Source organism: Phocoena sinus, chromosome 21 (assembly GCF_008692025.1).
Source record: "Phocoena sinus isolate mPhoSin1 chromosome 21, mPhoSin1.pri, whole genome shotgun sequence".
Lineage (NCBI taxonomy): Eukaryota > Metazoa > Chordata > Mammalia > Artiodactyla > Phocoenidae > Phocoena > Phocoena sinus.
Window position 1 is genome coordinate 17,639,691 of NC_045783.1, and position 20,022 is coordinate 17,659,712.

The window sequence follows — 20,022 nt, forward strand, 5'->3', positions numbered from 1 at the left end:
ATCTTGATTAACTTGCAGGTGTTTATCAGAAATTTTCTAGGGGGATAGATAACTGGCGAAAGAAAGCTCTAATGAGAGAACGAGGCGTAATTTGTAAAAATAAGCGGTTTTCTCTTATGTTTCAACACATGTGTATGGTACTTTTACTGTCTGCAAGCTGATGTGTGCTCGATTTGTTTGTTGAAAGCAGAACTGTTGCCTGGGTGCGCCCAGCTCTTTGCTCTGACACCAGCCGAATCTGGAAAAATCAACACCTGTTCAATTACATTTTACTTCACATGATTTTGGAAATAGGACACAGGTAAATTAAGACAAACAGTTCTCTTTCCTTTAAAGAAGGAGATGAAATGAGAGGGTTTCTGGAGGTTTTCATTACGTAGTTCCTCATTGAGATTGGACTAGGCTGGTTTGGTATGCTAAAAGATTTCCACGTTCTAAACATTTCTGAAATAAAACATCGTAATGGCCATGGAGAGGTAGGAAATGAACCACAAATTAAGTTTTCCAAGCTTCATGGTGGAAACGTTTGCAGTCACAGAAGACTGCCTCTGATCTTTATGCTTGTATCTGCTTTTTATTTTCTGTGCCTGAGATGGAAATAAATGTAGGGTATATTTTAGGCACGTGTAAACCTGTGTGTCCACTTTTAGAGGATTCATTTGCCTACTGTGGCTACCTCTTGTTTAGATATAATTGCAACTGTGGGAAATTAAGTTGATTTTATGCTATAAAAACTGGAGTGCTATTATATTGAATTCGGGCTGGCTAGTGGTATCTGTGTTAGAATCCTGAGTATGTAAATAGATGATTTGTTGTTTCCTGTGAGTGCCAGCCCTTCTGGGTCTTGTTTTCCATCTCTGTCCCCAGTGATTTTTTTCAGCTGACTGCTTTCAGTTTTCCCAGGGGCATCTCCCTGCTCTGTGGGATGACTCTTCCTCATGTTTCGTAACTCCCCTTGACCTGTCACTGGAGTCTGCCAGCCTTTCCCTCTCGATCTGAGCTGACAGCTGAAGGTAAATGGATAAGTCAGGAGGGAAACAGTGGCTCTATCTCTCCCAGCCTAAATGCCACTGTCACTTTTTCAACCTTAAAGAATAAAAAGGTGAAAAATAAAAATAAAAGGGTGCCCTATATTTGCAATAATTTGTGTAATCTAAAATAGCTCCAAATGGCTTTTAACTTTTTTTGACTTTAAAAATTATATTTCTATGTTTTAATCAAAACCAGTAACACATTCAGTTAGATTTTATATTCATATATTTGTTTTCCATTAACAAGAATTTAAAAAATCTTGCAAGACACATAAGTTTTGTTTAAATGGAATAATGGAGAAGCCTCTGGTGGTCCTTGACCCACGGCACTTTAAAATATTCATACAAAGTTATCCAGCATTTAGTCATGGCTTTTAATTGTAACTTAAGAAAAAAAATCAATCCACACTCCAAGTTAAAAAGAGAATCAAACAGTACAGAAGGTTGTACAATTCCAAGTGAGCCTCTTTCTTACCCAGGCCCTGCACCCTTCCACTCTCATGGGTGCTTGTTTATCCTTCCAGTAATTTTCTAGTCATATATAAGCCTATGCAGGTTCTTTTATATCCCTTTTTGTTTTACAGAAATGGAAGCTTACCATACATACTCTTCTATAGCTTACTTTTAAACATTAATATATCTTCGATTTTCAGGTTAACACACTTATCTACCACATTCTTTTTAGTAGTCTTGTAACATCCCGTTGTTGGATGAGCCATGGGTTATTTAACCAGTCTTCCATTAGTGAACGTTTTAGGTTGTTTGTACCATTTTTGTGGAGCAGATAGCTTTCCAAGGCAACTTAAGCAAAAGGCACAAGGCTTTTATTACCAGAGTTTGACTAACGAACAGTGATATTTTAGGTACTCTTTATTTTTTTAAATTTACATAAAAATATTTTGAAACATTCATTTGATTGCATTTGTAATTTTTAGAGCTAGAGTGTACTTAGTGGTGCTCTAGTTTACCTGATTTTACACCAGGAAGTCGGAGGCCCAGAGAAGTGAATTAACTTGCCCAAGGGCACACAGTCAGTGGCAGGGATGGGACTAAAACCTGGGACCTCTGTTAAGAATTTTTGGTTTCTTTCGATTTTTCCAGCTGTAAATTTTGCTGTAATTCTGTTAGATCTAGTGAATAGCAGTGATGGAAAAAAGAGTTTTGTGTGTGGGAAGCATTTTAAAATTATGTGAAGAATATAATTCTACTTACCCCAGTAAGAATCTTACGTGAGTTTATCCATATTACATAACTTGAGGGTCTGAGAAATCTTCCAATAAAATAGATATTGAAGTCATCGCATTTCTTCTTATCCACATGGGCTGTGAGCAGTAGCTTGTGTTTGTATTCTTTTTTTTGGTTTTTATTTTATTTTATTTTATTTTTGCGGTATGTGGGCCTCTCACTGCTGTGGCCTCTCCCGTTGCGGAGCACAGGCTCTGGACGCACAGACTCAGCGGCCATGGCTCACGGGCCCAGCCGCTCCGCGGCATGTGGGATCTTCCCGGACCGGGGCACGAACCCCTGTCCCCTGCATCGGCAGGCGGACTCTCAACCACTGCGCCACCAGGGAAGCCCTTGTGTTTGTATTCTTAATAAAAGAAGTGGTGTTGGTGGCTGCAGTGGCAGTGGAGTTGGCCTGGATACCAAGAGCCTGGGGCTGTAGCCTTGGTTCTGCTAGTAACCAAGTCATTGACCTTGATCACATAACCAAACAAGGCAACAAAATGAAGGAATCAGATGAGATGATTTCCGAGGTCTCTTCAACCTCAAATTCTGTGAATTTTCTGGCTACAGATTAAAAAACCCTGGATGTGTTACTGAAAATTCTTCTTATCTAAACTAATTCTCTCCTTATTTCCCAAACTCAGCGAATACTCCTGACTTTTTCTCTTCACGACACCACTGTTTGCCCCCTATTCTGTCCTCACATCTCAGTACCCTTTGAATTATTGTTCTTCCTCATTTATCCACAATTAATTGGTTGCAAGAATCTAAGACTCTATCCTTTGAAATCACTGTTGTTTTTACCCTCTGCCTGCTGTAGTTCAGGCTTTATTTTTAGATTGAAGAATTTGAAAATGCTCTTCTTAGAGGTAGAAAATGGTCAAATGTTGACAGTTGCACATCACCCAATCTAATACTTTGGGACTTTTTGAAGGATTTTATATTTTTGGTCTTTGCCACCAACCAGTCTTTCTCTTGCTTCCAAACTGACTTTCACATTGCAGGATCAAGTCATTCGTCTCATAAACAAATATGTATTAGACGTGTACTGTGTGGCAGGTGCAGTGCTAGATGCTGACAATGTAGCCAGGACTGAGCCACACGTGGCCTCCTGCCTTCATACAGCCCACAATTTTTAAATTTTGGCCGTACCACATGGCTGGTGGGGTCTTAGTTCCCCAACCAGGGATTGAACCTGGGCCACAACAATGATAGTGCCTAATCCTAGCCCAAGACCACCAGGGAACTCCCCTACGCAGCCCACAGTTTACCAGGGAGACAGGCAGAGAACGTGAGGCCGTCGCGGTAGGGCATGGACTAGGTGCTCAGGCAGCGCCCAGCAGGTGAGGCCGACTTTATCCAGGTCCTCCAGAAGCGCCATTTAAGCTGGGACCCCGGGATAGGAGGGAGTAGCCAAGAAACAAAAAGTGTTCCAGGCAGAGAAAACAGCATGTGAAAGCCTGGAGGTGAGGGAGAGTTTGGCTCCTTTAAGGAAGTGAAAGAATTTTAATATGTCCGAGCATAGAATGTGGAGAGGTGCCAGCAATAGGACGGTGGTTATGTGGAGCCGGACAGAACAGGCCCTTTGACCGGCCCTTGCACAGGACACTGTGTGCTGTAGTATATTGACAAAGTGTGTTGTCCCGTCCAGGATGTGATTTCCTCTGTAAATAGGGGCAAGGAAAGAGAGCGAATTTGTCAGGGTTTTGGGTAACGTAGCAGGATGTCAGGCGTGAACGAGGATCTCAGCATCAGAAGAGTGCTACATCTTCTAAGAAGTCCAGAAGTGATCTCACTGACTTACCAGAGCTTTCAGTTCGGTCTAGTTCAGAATTCTGCCTCATATTTTGAAACTTATTAGTTTCAATTTTATGAGTCAGTGGAGGGAAAAGAATCTTCCACGTAGAACTATTCCTTGCCTCCAGGTTTATTGGAAATCAGGTTTTCTATGAAGCTGGAGATGAGATACTTGTATTAATTATTATGAAAAGTGCCATTTTGAGCCTCAGAGTTAAATATTCTCATTGATTCAAGTGAAGGCAATTCCCTGCACTAAGAGAGCATTCTTTTTGCTGAGCTAGTAAGATTAAAAGCAATTACTCTAGCAAAGGAGAGGGGTGTATGTACATATATTTTGAGGAAAGGCAGGAGAAGTATTATTAATAGAACAAAATATTTTCATTTACTTGAAGCTGCACTAAAGAGAACCATTTTGCCTAGATATTTGTAAGAATGAGGCAGAATGCAAATAAGTTTGTTTAATTAGAATGAAAGTCAAGTTACGTGCTTGGGTTTGGTATTCATTTTTCAGACTGTCAAGTAGAACTGAACTGCTTTTAGCTGCAGTTTAAGCTACTTTAACTAAGGAGGAGCTTGTCTCTCTTAGAAAGCAGCAGCTCTGATGTTCAGAGGCTCAGTGATGTCACACCTGTGCTCTTTTCTTGGCCTTTTCCTCATGACTGTGGCCTCATGATGTCACAATGCCTGCTGCAGGCAGGAAAAACAAGACCCAGGGAAGGGGTGGTGCTTACATCTCATTGGCTAAATCTCAGTCACATGGCTGTTTCTACCTTCAAGGGAAGCTGGGAAATTGAGTCTTGGACTTCTCCAGTCGCTGTAGTACGTGCAGGTATAAGAGGGATTAGAGCCCTATTATAGAGACTGCCAGAGAAGGCAAAACGGTTATTTCTCAAAAGCTAATACTGGCAGCTTATAAATAAGGGAAGTATATCAGTTAACAAGTTGAATCTTGCAACAGACCTCATTGTTTCTTCTCTTTTATGATATGAATGTTTTTTGGTAATGATTACCTATTTTATAAATGTGTCAAACACTTTCAAGTCATTTTGTTGTTTGGACATAGAGGTTAATATTTGATTTTGATCTCTTGAATTAATTTTTAGTTACAAAATAATGCTTATACTGAGAAAGAATGTTCTCAACCTTATGTGATTTTTATATATTTAAAATGTGTTAACAAAAGATAAATATTAGCAGTGCATTTATGGTGGGGATCCTAGTCATGCATTAAGGTGATGCTAAATAAACCTTAATTTCTCTTGTGTTTCTCACATTTCAAAATATAAAAGCCAGTGAAAGCATTTTAGAAAGCTTTCATAAAAAACTATATATATTAGAATTTTTTTGTAAAAAGTTTTAAAATATTCACTCATTCGTACAATGCAAAAGACATCAAAAGGACCAAATTCAAGAACACCAGATGAGAGATATGGCCTTCCACCACCCGTTTGTTATCTCACTGTGAATCCACATTCTTCTTTTTAGCTTACTTGAAAGCAGTCTTGAAAGTTTCTCTGGTCTCTTGCCACATTGATAAACGTTTACTAAGAACTGGTGTTGTGAATGGTATTATGCTAAAAATGATGATTCTGAGCTCATGTAGCTATGGCAGTCTTACAGCTTCAGCTTTGCTATGTCATTAAAATGTGCCCTTTCGGGCTTCCCTGGTGGCGCAGTGGTTGGGAGTCCGCCTGCCGATGCAGGGGACACGGGTTCGTGCCCCGGTCCGGGAAGATCCCACATGCCGCGGAGTGGCTGGGCCCGTGAGCCATGGCTGCTGAGCCTGTGCGTCTGGAGCCTGTGCTCCGCAACGGGAGAGGCCACAACAGTGAGAGGCCCGCGTACTGCAAAAAAAAAAAGTGCCCTTTCATAGTTATAGCAGTCTATTTAAGAGAACAGTTATGTGTTAAATGAATTTTCACTCATAACGGACAATATTTTTGATAAGTCTTTAAAAGTTAGGTGTTGAAAGAGAAAGTTAGTATATCTTAATCTCACAAGTTTCAGATAGCTAGTCTTACTGTGCTAAATTGTGTTTTAATGTAGTGTCTATTTTGACACAAACATGGTAAATAAACCATACATTATAGCCTGGAGTTGGATTCAGGATGGTAAGTATAGCAGTGTTTTTCATGAAGAGAAAATGGAGGAATAAGGCAAGTAAAACATATATAGTAAATGCTTAGTTAATTAGAACCACTGAAATATTTGGGTTAACTGAGTTTTGGATAGTAGAGAATCACCCTATACATGAAATAATATAGATTACGATACTTTTTATTAGCTCTAAAGCATGTTTTAGAGCTAAAAGAAGTATTTTATTAATAGTATATGCATATTACTGTTATCTTAGGTAAAAAGATGACAGATGTGGTTTTAAATGTATGTAAAATTGAACATCACTTTTCTGTATTTGGCTTAGGTGATACAATAATACTTTGGATTATTTTAGTACATGAGGGTCCTTTATAAAAGGCATCAATTATATAGCTCTGGGGAAAATTAAGACTCATAGAGCCTTCTTTGGGGTGAGAGACTAGGCTTTTTCCTATTGTTCCCTGGTGGCCTGAGTTTTAGGCATCTCTCACTCAAATTGCTTTTCCTTAACTGGTTAATGTTTTGAGAATGACATTCTCTTTTTATTTATTGTTTGTGTTATGGAAATTCCTAATGTTGAATGTTTTAATTGGCTATTCTCATTTTTGTTTCTACTGTCTATTAAGGATAGTCTATTGTCTTAAATTTGCAATAAGGACACTTTTGACCCGCTTTGGTGCATTTTGGGGACTCCCCGCTCCCCCAGGTCTTTTGTCTCCACATGCCTTGTTTCAGCCATGCTGCTCTGCTTAACAAAGAGCATGTGATTGCACATGGCTGCGATGGTGAGGGACACCACCTGTGGCCCACAGGGCCTGGCCTCGCTGACACAATGGTGACACCCCCTGAGCTGGCTAGCTCATGGTGGAAAAGTCCAGAAGAAACAGCTTTTCAAATTCTAAAATGGTACATGTGCTTGAAGTAGATATGCAAGAAGGGCCTTGTAGACATTTTGTTTTTGTTTTGGAATTGGTTCCTAGTGGTGACAGAATGTTATTCTTGGTACTGTGTTCTTCCACGTGGTAAATTAAAAGGGATGTCTTGGTGTATGTCATCATCACTGAAATCAAAAACACTGCTTGGCTTTGTGATGCCAGGCATCTTTTTAGGTACCTATTAAATTGGTTAACTCAAAATGATTGTTAAGACAAAAACAAAAATATGAAAGTCCACATGAAGGCCAGCATTTAATATTTTAGGTAACTTGCTTAATAACAAAGGGGAAAAAGCCAGTTCCAGGGCTGCTGTCTTGTGAAACAGCACCTCAGTCACATCAGTGAACTTGGTGGGCATGTGTGTGTATATGTATATATATATTTTTTTTTTTTTTTTAATTTTTGGCTGCATTGGGTCTTCGTTGCTGCGCACGGGCTTTCTCTAGTTGCGGCAAGCGGGAGCTACCCTTCGTTGAAGTGCGCGGGCTTCTCACTGTGGTGGCTTCTCTTGTTGCAGAGCATGGGCTCTAGGCGCGAGGGCTTCAGTAGTTGTGGCGCACGGACTCAGTAGTTGTGGCTCTTGGGCTCTAGAGCGCAGGCTCAGCAGTTGTGGCGCACGGGCTTAGTTGTGGACCGCAGCATGCGGCATCTTCCTGGACCAGGGCTCGAACCCATGTCCCCTGCATTGGCAGGTGGATTCTTAACCATTGTGCCACCAGGGAAGTCCCACAGATCCATAAACTTTTAGCACATTAAGGTGGACTTGTAGATTATTTAGAAAGCCAACAGACTGGTGGCTATTTTACCTTCTTAAAAGTATTTCTGAATGTAATGAATGTCTATTAACTTTTCTTTATAGTTAGTAGTCCATTTTAAGAACATAAGAGATCTGCTTTATTCCCTGCCAGCCACATGGAAAACGTCTATGGTCAATTTTGGATTGTTTTGCAGGAAAAATTGTCTAAGCAATAGTTATCCTGAAATAAGTGTGTTTAATATGAATATGCCTTCTATTCTGTAATCTGCTTTTGAAATTAAGAAAGTAAAACCACTTTATATATAATACACATCATTGCAGCACTTCCAAAAATACAATACTGTAAAAATTTTAATAGGTGTCCTACAGTACCCCTCCCCAGCCACCTGCAAAAGAATTAGCTTGGGTAATGTTAACAGTCTAAACACTGTGCTTTGCTGAGCTTGAAATGTTCCGTAGTCAGCAAATGCCATACCTACCCAGAAAAAAGAAAAATATTAGGGCTTCCCTGGTGGCGCAGTGGTTGAGAGTCCGCCTGCCAATGCAGGGGACACGGGTTTGTGCCCCAGTCTGGGAAGATCCCACATGCCATGGAGCGGCTGGGCCCGTGAGCCATGGCAGCTGAGCCTGCGCGTCCGGAGCCTGTGCTCCGCAACGGGAGAGGCCACAACAGTGAGAGACCTGCGTACTGCAAAAAAAAAAAAAAAAAAAAAAGTTATATATGGCTCCTAATTATGACTATTAACTTTTCTAGAGCAAACACATAATGAAAGGAACCCTGGAAAGGTTTATATAAATTTAAGCTAATAATTGATAACACGAACATGTTCGTTTGTTTGTTTAAAATGATGGTTGGATGCCACAAAGTAGTTCTCAGTGCCTTAACTGTGTGCCTGTTGTCAGGCCTGAGGGCCTCTTCCATCCTTGTCAAGGGGAGTGCTTTCTCCTTTCATACAACACTGAATAATAATTCAGAAAAAGATCTTGGTAAGATTGTCTAGATTTCCGTGGGGGTGCAGTTCAATTGATCAAGCTGGGAAAGTGTGTTAATAGGCTTGTGTGAGGGGCTGCATTCAGGACAATGGGAAATCAAGAGCTGATTTGCTCCCCAGGAAAATGCCCCTGCAGACGATTCAGTTTGGAAAGCGTGATGGAGCAGGTGAGGCTAGAATAGAGTCTCTTTGGAGAATAAGGAGCAGAGTGTTAGAGAATGTCAGTGCACTTCGCCACCGGGTCCCACGCCACACGCCCCCTCCCTCTGCCCTCTCTCGCATTCCCACATGCTCATCTGCTATCTCTGAGCTGGAAACGGTGACTTATCCTGGGTTCCTCTTGATCCAACTGGTCCAGAAGTCTTCCTGTTCTGCCTCATAAACACATTCATCATTTCCTGCCTGTTCTCACTGCTCTGACCGCCAGTTCCCCTCCCTGGGCCTCCCTCCTGGCCACTCTCCTCACCAGCTCAGATCTTCTTTCACTGTGTCTCCAGACCCCTGCTTGGCACCATTCTGTGTCTCCTACGAGAGAGAGAAAACCTTGTACAGCACACATGTCTCGCCCCTGTTTATGCTTCCAGCCACGTCATCTTACTTTAATTTCAGGAGAGCTTCGCTGTCGGCACTGAATACCAGGACCTCCAGGGCCTCCCATACCTCTATGCCTTGGTGTTTTCTGGCCTTTGCTGTTCATCTGTCTGCCAAACATGCAAATGTCCATCCAAACTCTGTCTCTAGAACCCTTTCTTGACAGCCCCAGATCTAGGTGTTTCTCCACCTGTACTCTCACCACACTGTGTACATAATTCTGTTACCTAATTATCAAATCATACGGCCGTTGGTGATGGCCTCTTTCTGTCTCTGCTGCATAAAAAAAGTTCCTTGAGAACAAGAACCAATGTGTTAGAAGCACATCCAACAGACATTTACTGAGTGTACAGTGGTCATGTGGGTGATGATTTCATAACTGGGTGCTCCCTCTTATCGGAACACATATTTCCTAGTAGTTCACGTTTAAGGCTTTGTTGTCATGGAATATCCCAGGGTAAACACCCATAAGTACCCATCAAATCCTGAGGAAACACTGACGGAAAGAACTTGTGTAAAGATAGGTGTCCCTAGGAAGGGTTTTAGATGTGTAGGTTCAGATTAAGGCAGAAAGACGGGAATCAGTTGTCTGTCCAGGCTGCTGGTTGAGCCCATTAGCTCATTACTTACATTTTATTAACCCACAAGCATTAGTTTTCAATGCAGTATGTAGTAGAAAGCATATAACAGCCAATGACTGTCACCTTCACAGATAGGTGAATATGTGAGAGTCGAACAGGAAGAGATTAATACCGTAGAAACAAGGTGTCTTTATGCATCCTTGTAGAGCTCCACCTTCTTCTACGTGCCTCCTCCTTTTGATAAGTATTTGGCGAGGGAATGAATAATGAGTCAATAGGCACATAGAACACTAGGCAAACATTAGTTACTGAATGCTATGTATAGTTCTGTGTTTCATTCAGGTTAAGGCAAGCTCTCCTAGTAAGTCTTGTCTCTTACTTGATTTTAATATTCGGAAAGCCAGCGGATTTCCGAATATTAAAGTGGCTTGTTTTGCCTTCGGATGGATGTGTCCTCAGCAGCTAGTAGGTTAGTCCCTGTCTGAATTGTTAAGTCTCTGCCACAGAAATTGTGTTTAGCCTTGAAGTGGGGATCTGTATGCCTGAGTGACTTGAGCCTGAAACATGGGCTTGTTCTTCTTTCCCCAACTATTTTCTTTAAGAGGATGATAAATAACTTTGTTAGGCGAGTTTTAAATTTTATTAAATTGAGGTTTCTGAGTAGAAAGAACAAAGACAGTAAACAGTGTTAACCAGCTATTTTTCAAGTGAGCAAATGTCTTGGATTCAGGACTTTTATTTTCCTGATGGAGGTTTCAGTTTCATTGGAATGAACCTCAGGAAGGTCAGACCAGACATGGCAGTGGTAATTATCTTGTCAACACGCATCCGAGTCTGTGTAGAAGTTAACATGTAATTTTAAGGTTTCTGAGTAAGTTGATTCTTTGAAATTAGACAGCCTGTTAATAGGTATAATAAACAAAATATTTTATAGGGTTTTTTTTTGTTCTTTTTTTGCTGTACGTGGGCCTCTCACTGTTGTGGCCTCTCCCGTTGCGGAGCGCAGGCTCCGGACTCGCAGGGTCAGTGGCCATGGCTCACGGGCCCAGCCGCTCCACGGCACGTGGGATCTTCCCGGAACGGGGCACGAACCCGTGTCCCCTGCATCGGCAGGCGGACTCCCAACCACTGCGCCACCAGGGAAGCCCCTATTTTATAGTTTTAAATACAGCTGAATTATCAGAACAGTAACATGTTAATAAATGGAACACAAGGGCAAAGTTTGGTTCATATTAAGCTAATTTCCTATAAATAATGAATTTTGTAGAATTTAAGGGAAACTTGTTTTTTTGGCATTATGAGGTACTCTGTTTATGAGCATTAGGGCTTTGAACATCACTGCAGATTTTTGCATCATCTCTGTTCTTCCGTTGGGCCAGGAGTGAGGAGGAAGGGAAAGATGCTCAAACTGGGTCATCAGCTACCATGTGGTCATCAGCTACCATGTGGTACAATTTTGTCCTCAGGGAGCACAGTATGTGGAGCAGAAGATTGAGGTCACAGTGTGCTTTTCTAGCTCTAGGTAGAGTGCAGTCTGTTTGCTTATTTGCTCTTAGGTTGAAATTTGAAGACATCTAAATCTATCTAATCTATCTAAATCTATTTTAAGAATTCACATTCAACAGAAGCTGTGTTATTTAGACTTCTGTCCAGATTCCCCATGGAAGAAACATGGATTGACGTTATGTTTGCTTGATGGTTAAGTGTTAAAGATTGAAACTCAGAATTCATTGTAACCATCTTTAAAAAACTGTTACGTTTTAATTTTGAATAGGTAATGTATTTACCCTGTGGTTAAAAAATATTTAAAAATGCATTAGAACACCTATATCTATCTGGTTCTTATTTCCTTCTCTGAAAAGGTAAACATTGTTAGTACTTTCATATGTATTATACAATAGTTTTGTTATGAATTTATAAGCAAAAAAAATGTGTTTATATTCCCATCATCTTGACACAGTGGGACACATCATCTACATTGTTCTTCACTATGTTTTTTATTTACCACAGAGAGCTTCCTAGTTCTGTTACAGCTGTGACATTTCACTATATAAATGTACCATACATTTATTTAACCAGACCTCTACTTATGGACGTTTGGGTTGTTTTTTTTTATCTTTTCTTTGCAAACAAGTTTGCAGTGAAACCCCTTCTGTAGGTGTTATTGTACTCCTGTGTAGGGTTCATGATAGAATAAATTCTTGCTTACCAGCTGTGAGTCCAACAGTTTGTGTGAGGGTGTTAGAGAAGGCTTATCACCAAATTTTATGTTCTTAAACATCAATTTGGGTATATGTCACTATGCAGACAGACATCATCAGAATTGTTTTAAATGTTTGAATGAGGTTCTCCGTGGGTAGCATTGAAAACTGCGTCGTGATGTACGTGATGATTTCTGCTGATTTCTGTTACTTCCTGAGGCAAAGCGGTGTTTGAGTTCTAGGTGTGGTGTTTGGGGTTTCCATGGCTGGACACTTAGGAACTGTTGTTGATGCGTGAGGTTCCCCACTCTTGAAATTCCAGTTCTCCAGCTATTAAGAAAGCCTGAGAGACAAAGAAGGTGGTACCGTCTTGAGTCTTCTTGACAACTTGAGTTTTCCTGAAGCGATAGCTTTTTCTCCCCTACTTCTCTAGTTAGATGGAGTTCACACCCTAACACTTAACTGCAAATGATGGTGAAACAGTAACAAGTCAAAGCACAAATGAGAAAGCAGCTAAGAACCAGGAGACATGCATGATTGGAATGCAGTCAGACTTGGGCAGTTGATGTTTTCCAGGGTGTACCTTAGCAAAAAACTGCTTAAGTTCATTCTTGAGTGATCTTAGCAGCGTTCGTAATACAGTATTAGGTCCTAGAGAATTTTCTAAACTTTCAAAAAATAGATATGCCTTGACACAGTTAACAGTTACAAAATGTGGAGAATAGGACTTTTATAAGCACAAATGCCATTTTGTTACCAAAAGCTAAAGCAACCAAAATGTAATAAAGGAAATGTATAGATACTAACTCACTTGTGGATCTAAGCCATCTGAATTCTCAGCAGCAAACTGGGGAGTAGCTTACACTGTTGCACGGACAGGTTTGAAAAAACTAAGTGTTGGTTGGGCCTGGGGGACAAGGCATGAAATGGGGGAAGGGGGTCAAAAGCTACAAACTTCTAGTTATAAAATAAATAAGTCATGGGGATGTAATGTACAGCATGGTGATTAAAGCTGATAATTCTGTACAGCATATTTCAAAGTAGCTAAGAGAGTATATCTTGTTCTCATCACAAGAATAAAATTTTGTAACTGTTATGGTGGCAGACGTTAACTAGACTTACTGTGCTCATTTCTCAGTATATACAAATAGTGAATCATGTTGCACACCTGAAGCTGTTACAATGTTATATGTCAGTTATACCGCAGTAAAAACATGTCAAATTACATTTCGGATGGTAAAAAAAAAAAAGTTTGTCTCGGGAATTTGAAGCCACAATTGCATAAAAAGAGCCTTTAACTAAATTTATTGAAGTAAAATAAAAACCATCATAATGGTTTCAGAGGACTAATTCAACGCTTATTTTTTATACACTTTTTCAAAAAGTATTGACAGACTCTTAACATTATGTAAATATATTATTTTAAAATCGACTTTATGTCCATGGAGAAACACTAGAGTTAATCTCTTTAAACCAAGAAAAGATAGACATCTTTAAAATAACATTAGAGGTGGAATTAACCATTCAATAAGAAAAACAGATAAAGGAAGATATATTATATACATATAATCAAGGAGTTTAGCCAAACAATATTACTAAGCAAATAATTTCCGTAGGCTTGTAAATCCAAAAAGTCTTGATAATCCAGTGAAAACATTTTAGTTTATAAAGGAACCAAACATAAATACTTAGCTGCTGCCCAACTTTGGCATAAGAGATAATTTGAAGGAAAAAAATTTTGGTGTTACCAAAAGAATACCTGTATTCTGAATGTGAGTGTAAAAAACAATGCCTAATGAGTTAATTTACATTTAAGTTAATATATATTTCCTTAGAAATAACTTATTAGAACATGACTAGTTAATACTGAAATTCATCTGAGAGACTACGTGGGCAAGAAACTTAAAGAATGTCTTCTCCAAAAATGTTAATATAAAAGATCCATTTCTCAGATTTTGTAAATAATTATAACCTAACACTTTAAAAACTGATATTGTGGTAAATAATAAAATTGATTAACAGAAATTCTAGGAAGAGAATGGAAAGTTGTTAAGGATTCAAGAAATGGTAACTTCAGAGCAATGAATAATAAATGAATACATATTTCAATAAGTATTGGTAGGACATATATAGCAGTGATATCGGTCAGGAAAGTGAACCTGTATCTACACATGTTGCAGGAAATTCTAGATGGTCAAAGAGTTAAAAGATGTTTTTTGCTCTTCTGTTTGTATAAAATCATATAAAACACTATATAAAAGGTAGGTATTTATCCGTAAATATTGGTAGGTATCCGTAAAAATTTATCTGTAAATATCCAATAATATTCATTATTGAAATGAATAGTTAGCAGATAATGGGCTTGGATGAATTAAAGTAACATTTTGTTAAGATTATTGCATAAATGTTTCTTTTTAATTATGTAATATATTACATCCCCACTCCATCTCCACTTTCCAGAATGGGTGGGAACAGAAGCCTAGGTTCTGACTTGGAGTCTGTCCTGTAGAAGCTGTCTATGCCCGGGCTAGGCCCTTCGCATCCTTGAATTTCACCTTCCTTATGGAGGGTTACTGGGAGGACCACAGAGAGGGAAAGTGAGAAAACACTAAAAACAGTAAAACAGTATAATTATTATATGTTATATGACAAATATAATACCTGGGAACATTTTATTTGTTTATTTTATTTTTTGGCCGCGCTGTGCGGCATGTGGGATCTTAATTCCCTGATCAGAGATCGAACCCGCGCCCTCTGCAGGGGAAGCGCAGAGTCTTGACCACTGGACCACCAGGGAAGTCCTTGGGAACATTTTAAATTTTAGAAAATGACATAAAGGAATACTAATCTCAGATATTTGGATAAATTGTAAGCTAGTTAGATTATTTTTCATCAGTATGTGACTATAAAGTTCTCCTTTCAGGACTTTTATGTTACGACTGAGAAGTTGGTTACTGTCTCTGCCTGCTTTGGAAGTGGCAATTATTGCTAGGCAGTGAATAACAGTTACTAACAAAGACTAATGCATACTTTCCCTTCTCTTTAAGTATTTTTTAAAACACAATAAATATTTTAGTCATTTTAGAACTGAGAATTATCAAGTATTAACACAAATGTTGAGTTGTTTAACCATGGAACGCTACCATAGAAAATGAGAGCCCTTTTCCTGTTTTGTTTGTTTGTTTTTGTTTGTTTTTTTAACTTAAAGAAGATATTGAGTGTATTTTGCCATTGCTTCTTGGAACATGAATACTGAGGTTTCGTTTTCCTTCAAGAAATCGCTGTTTTCTTCCCTCTAAAAAATTAGAGAAAATTAATTACTGTCTTAGGTTTGTTTGTCACCATAGAATGTGGATGCCACAGGGAATGACTTTGAGAATAAGGAAACATTTATTTTTTTAGTTTCTTGTCTTTTTTTCCCCTAGATGTAGATTTGTTTTGGTTATTCAGCCTACTTATTTTAAGAAGCTAAGCAGCTTGTTTCCTGTTTTTCCAATTCTGTTTGACATTTAAAGTGACTGAGACATTTGGAATGGTTCCAAAATGGAACAGTTTTTTCATGTAAAATAGAGTAGAGTAATTCCCAGGGCACCATGACAGAAAGTGAGAAATCACTTAGCATGGCGTCTTGAATGGATTTGGAGTACTAGCGTGTGCTTTAAAATAAAAATTTTTAAGCCGTATTACCGCTTGAAGGGGGAAAAGAAACAACAAAGCTTGTATTTGACAGAAAACGGAAGCATGTAGTCAAGAGTATAATACTTTTTTTTTTTTTTTTTTTTTTTTTTGGGGTACATGGGCCTCTCACTGTTGTGGCCTCTCCCGTTGCGGAGCACAGTCTCCGGACGCGCAGGCTCAGAGGCCATGGCTCACGGGCCCAGCCGCTCTGCGGCATGTGGGATCTTCCCGGACCGGGGCACGAACCCCTGTCCCCTGCATCGGCAGGCGGACTCTCAACCACTGCGCCACCAGGGAAGCCTCCAGGAGTATAATACTCTTACTGAATCACTTTGCTGTACACCTGAAACTGACACAACATTGTAAATTAACTCTAGTCTAATATAAAATAAAAAAATTTTAAAAAGAATATAATACTCTTAGCAATGAATTTAAAGATCAGGGGTTAAATATGAGTAGATTTTCAGTGTATATGTGGTGATTTATCAGGAATTAGGAAGTGATTCATTTAGAGTATAAATCTTTGTAAGGACCAGGCCATCAGCAGGGAGAGGACGGGAAGTTGGTAAGAAACGTATAAGAAGAGGGAAAGGCATTTAAAGTCCAATCATTCGTGTGTTGTTTCTCAGCCTGTGTGATCAGAATGGACAGTCAGGGTTCTCGTCACAGACAAATTTCTGTACCAATTTACCTGGAAAATTAGAAACTATGAAATCAACGTTATTTTGCACGCCATTTTCATGTTTCTGGATTGGTACATCTGTTTGTTTCATGCCCCTAATTCTCTGCCCCATATATGACTTATGTCAGAATTAAAGCCATCGTCTGTGTTTCTGAGTTCCAGAAATCCTGATATTTGATTAATCCCTGTTCTCATCCATATGCTTTCCTTATGTAAACATAACTTAAGTGCATTTCTGTGGCTTCTCTAGTTGTTTGTGAAGCCAGATGGTGGTAGTTATAAAAAATTAAAGTCACATATTTTCCTACCTATATTCATTCCTTTTGCAGTTGAAAAGGGCAGACAGAAGAGTCCCAGAAGTTTATGTATCCAGACCCAGACATCTCCAGATGTGCTCTCCTCAGAAAAAACACTTGAGTTGGCTCAGTATAAAACAAAATGTGAAAACCAAAGTGGATTTATCCTGCAGCTCAAGCAGCTTCTTTCCCGTGGTAATACCAAGTTTGAAGCATTAACAGTTGTGATTCAACACCTCCTGTCTGAGGTAAGGATGTGTACCCTCTAAACAGCACTAAGGTCGGGGCAGGCGGGGGGATGGGCAACGCTCATGCTCCTGTCTTGTGAATATCTTTAAGTTAATGATTGGTAAGATCACATATAATTCACCCAGTTATGCTTTTGTCAACTCATTTGATACCTGAGTCACTCTCTAGAAATCTGGGATTGAAAGGTTTCTTAGTACTCCTCTTTCTCCTGTGGGGTCTGTTAGACCAACGACAGTGAAAACGTAATTGCCTGTTAAACCTCTATATACCTCTAGACTATATTAGCATTGCCAATTTAAAAAAGTTAATCAGTCGATCTAAAAAAGAAATGCAAAATTTTATTTGAGCCTAATTGAGGATTTTAACCTGGGAACAGCACCTCAGAAAGCTCTGAGAATTGCTCCACCCCTTAGAAGTCAAGGCACAGTTATGTATAAGGTTTTTGAGACAGAGGGCGACACATTATTGACAGTTTACACAATCCAGATCTGCGAGTACAAAGTGGTTGGTCATGTGACCCCTTACAAGATCTAGAGGGAATGTCATCTTTAAGGAGTTGGCTTGGTGCTGGAAGAGTATTGCTCTTTATGGTTGAGTAGGTATTTCTCCTGATGGGGGAGGTCTGGTCAATGTGTAATGCAGATACACAATGCACGATAGAAGGGAGAGAGGATGCCAAAGGGCAGAGAAAATTTCTTTATGTTTAAATTTTTCTTGCCATAAAATACGAATTTTATTTCACAGCATTACCTTTTTTTTCACTTAATTTTTTATCTAGCTATATGTAGTTTTCCATATCACACTGAACTTAATGCTTTGAAAAATGAGGTTGATTATTTATGGGTCAAAGAACACCTTTTTTTTTTTTTTTTTTGCGGTACGCGGGCCTCTCACCGTTGCGGAGCACAGGCTCCGGACGCGCAGGCTCCGGACGCGCAGGCTCAGCGGCCATGGCTCACGGGCCCAGCCGCTCGGCGGCACGCGGGATCTTCCCGGACCGGGGCATGAACCCGCGTCTCCTGCATTGGCAGGCGGCCTCTCAACCACTGCGCCACCAGGGAAGCCCTAAGAGCACTTTTGAGGTAACTCCCAGTAGTGGTCTAGAGAGTCTTCAGAATTTCCATCCATTCCTAAAATAGTTTGTGGTACAACAAACATGAAACAGATTTTCTTTGCTTACTTACTCTTCCCTGATATTCTACAAGGATGTTAATTCAGGAATTAGTTAAAATTCATTGAGAAAACCAAGTTTCTATGAACGTATGCTACTGGCATAGCAACAAAAAGTATAATTATTTAAGGGGAAATACTGGGTTGAGAATGTAGCTTGAGCTCGCTAGATATTTTTAAATCACTGTTTTAAAGATGAGGATACCTGACATCTCAAGAAGAATACTGTTCAATCTGCTTGTTCTCTAGTTCAGTTCAAGCCAACAAACCTATACTCACTTCTTGCAGAGGCTACTCTGATGTGGTTGCCGTCTGGGGCAAAGGGAGATGCAGGTGAATGAGACTTGGTCTGTGCCTTTGACGAGCTGCTAAGCTAGCAGACAGTTTAAATCAGTATTTGGTGAACAATTTACAGCTTTGTTCGAATGAACTTTTTTGAGGGGGAGATGCAGTCATTTACCTAGTTTTTAAATTACAGTAGCATACAGTATTTTTGTTTTTCTTTATTATATGAGAGGAATTTTGAGAGTTGGTTTATGTAACCAAGTAAGCTAAATTGGAAACTACATAACGTCAAATGTAGGGAACAGTTAGTTTGTCTATTTAGTGATAAACCAATTATTTATTTTACTGTATCTAGCCTAACAACCCCATGGTCAATTCTTTTCTCTCCTTTATCTCCCACATGAAAGCAATCAAGTATGGTGAATTCTCATCCCACAGTGTTTCTCCCCTTCCTTCATCTCCTCTTTTCTCTCTCTACCGATGCCAACCTTGTTCAAGCCCTGGATAACTGTCTCCTGGATTATTTTAATAACTTCTTAACCAGTCTTGAGGCTTGCACTCTCTCCTCTGTAATCCATCCCAATCACTGCATCCCAAAGCATTCCACTCTACTGATTACCTTCAGTGGTTCTCCATTGTCTACAGCCAGTTTTCCCAGTATGGTAGCCACTAGCCTTATGAAGCTATTGAGCATATGAAGTATAGCTAGGCTGAACTGAGATGTGCGGTAAGTGTAGAATACACACAGATTTCAAAGACGATATGAAAAAGGGATGTGAAATATCTCATTAATAACTTTTCTGTTGACTGTATGTTGAAATGATAATTTGGACATACTGGGTTAAATAAAATATATTGTCAGGTTAATTTAATCTTTAAAAAATGTGGCTACTTGGAAATTAAAATTACATACAGGGCTCACATTATATTTCTCTTGGATGACTCTGGTGTGTAACTTGGAATATAAGACTCTGTAACCTGGCACCAACTGCCCCTTTTCACCTTCCCCTCACTGCCGCTATGCTCCAGCTGTATAATCAGGAAGGTAAAGGAGAAGCGAGAGGGGTTTAACATTTGTTGAATATTTACTAAGTACCAGACGTTCTTACTTAATAAAATCCTCTCCAAAATGCAAGTTGGAGTTCACAAATAAGAAAATTGAAGGCTTCCCTTGTGGCGCAGTGGTTGAGAGTCCGCCTGCCGATGCAGGAGACACGGGTTCATGCCGCGGAGCGGCTGGGCCCGTGAGCCATGGCCGCTGAGCCTGCGCGTCCGGAGACTGTGCTCCACAACAGGAGAGGCCACAACAGTGAGAGGCCCGCGTACCGCAAAAACAGAAACAAAAACAAAAAAACTACAACTTTACCACTTTAGTGGTAGACATCATTCATTACAGAGCAGAAGTTCTAATGCATGTCTCTTGAATCTGGAAACCAATACCACACTTTCT

The 20,022-nt window shown here is 39.7% G+C and overlaps 1 protein-coding gene and 1 non-coding gene across 2 annotated transcripts in view; one reads left to right on the forward strand and one right to left on the reverse strand.

Moving 5' to 3' along the window:
• MTUS1 (microtubule associated scaffold protein 1) overlaps positions 1 to 20,022 on the forward strand; it is a 105,856-nt gene that overhangs the window by 53,643 nt on the left and 32,191 nt on the right. The window contains 1 exon segment of the mRNA XM_032618539.1: positions 16,902 to 17,116. Coding sequence (XP_032474430.1) covers positions 16,902 to 17,116 — 215 coding nt within the window.
• On the reverse strand, positions 8,688 to 8,807 carry LOC116746921. Its single transcript, XR_004347922.1, has one exon. It is a non-coding gene; the product is annotated as a U6atac minor spliceosomal RNA (small nuclear RNA).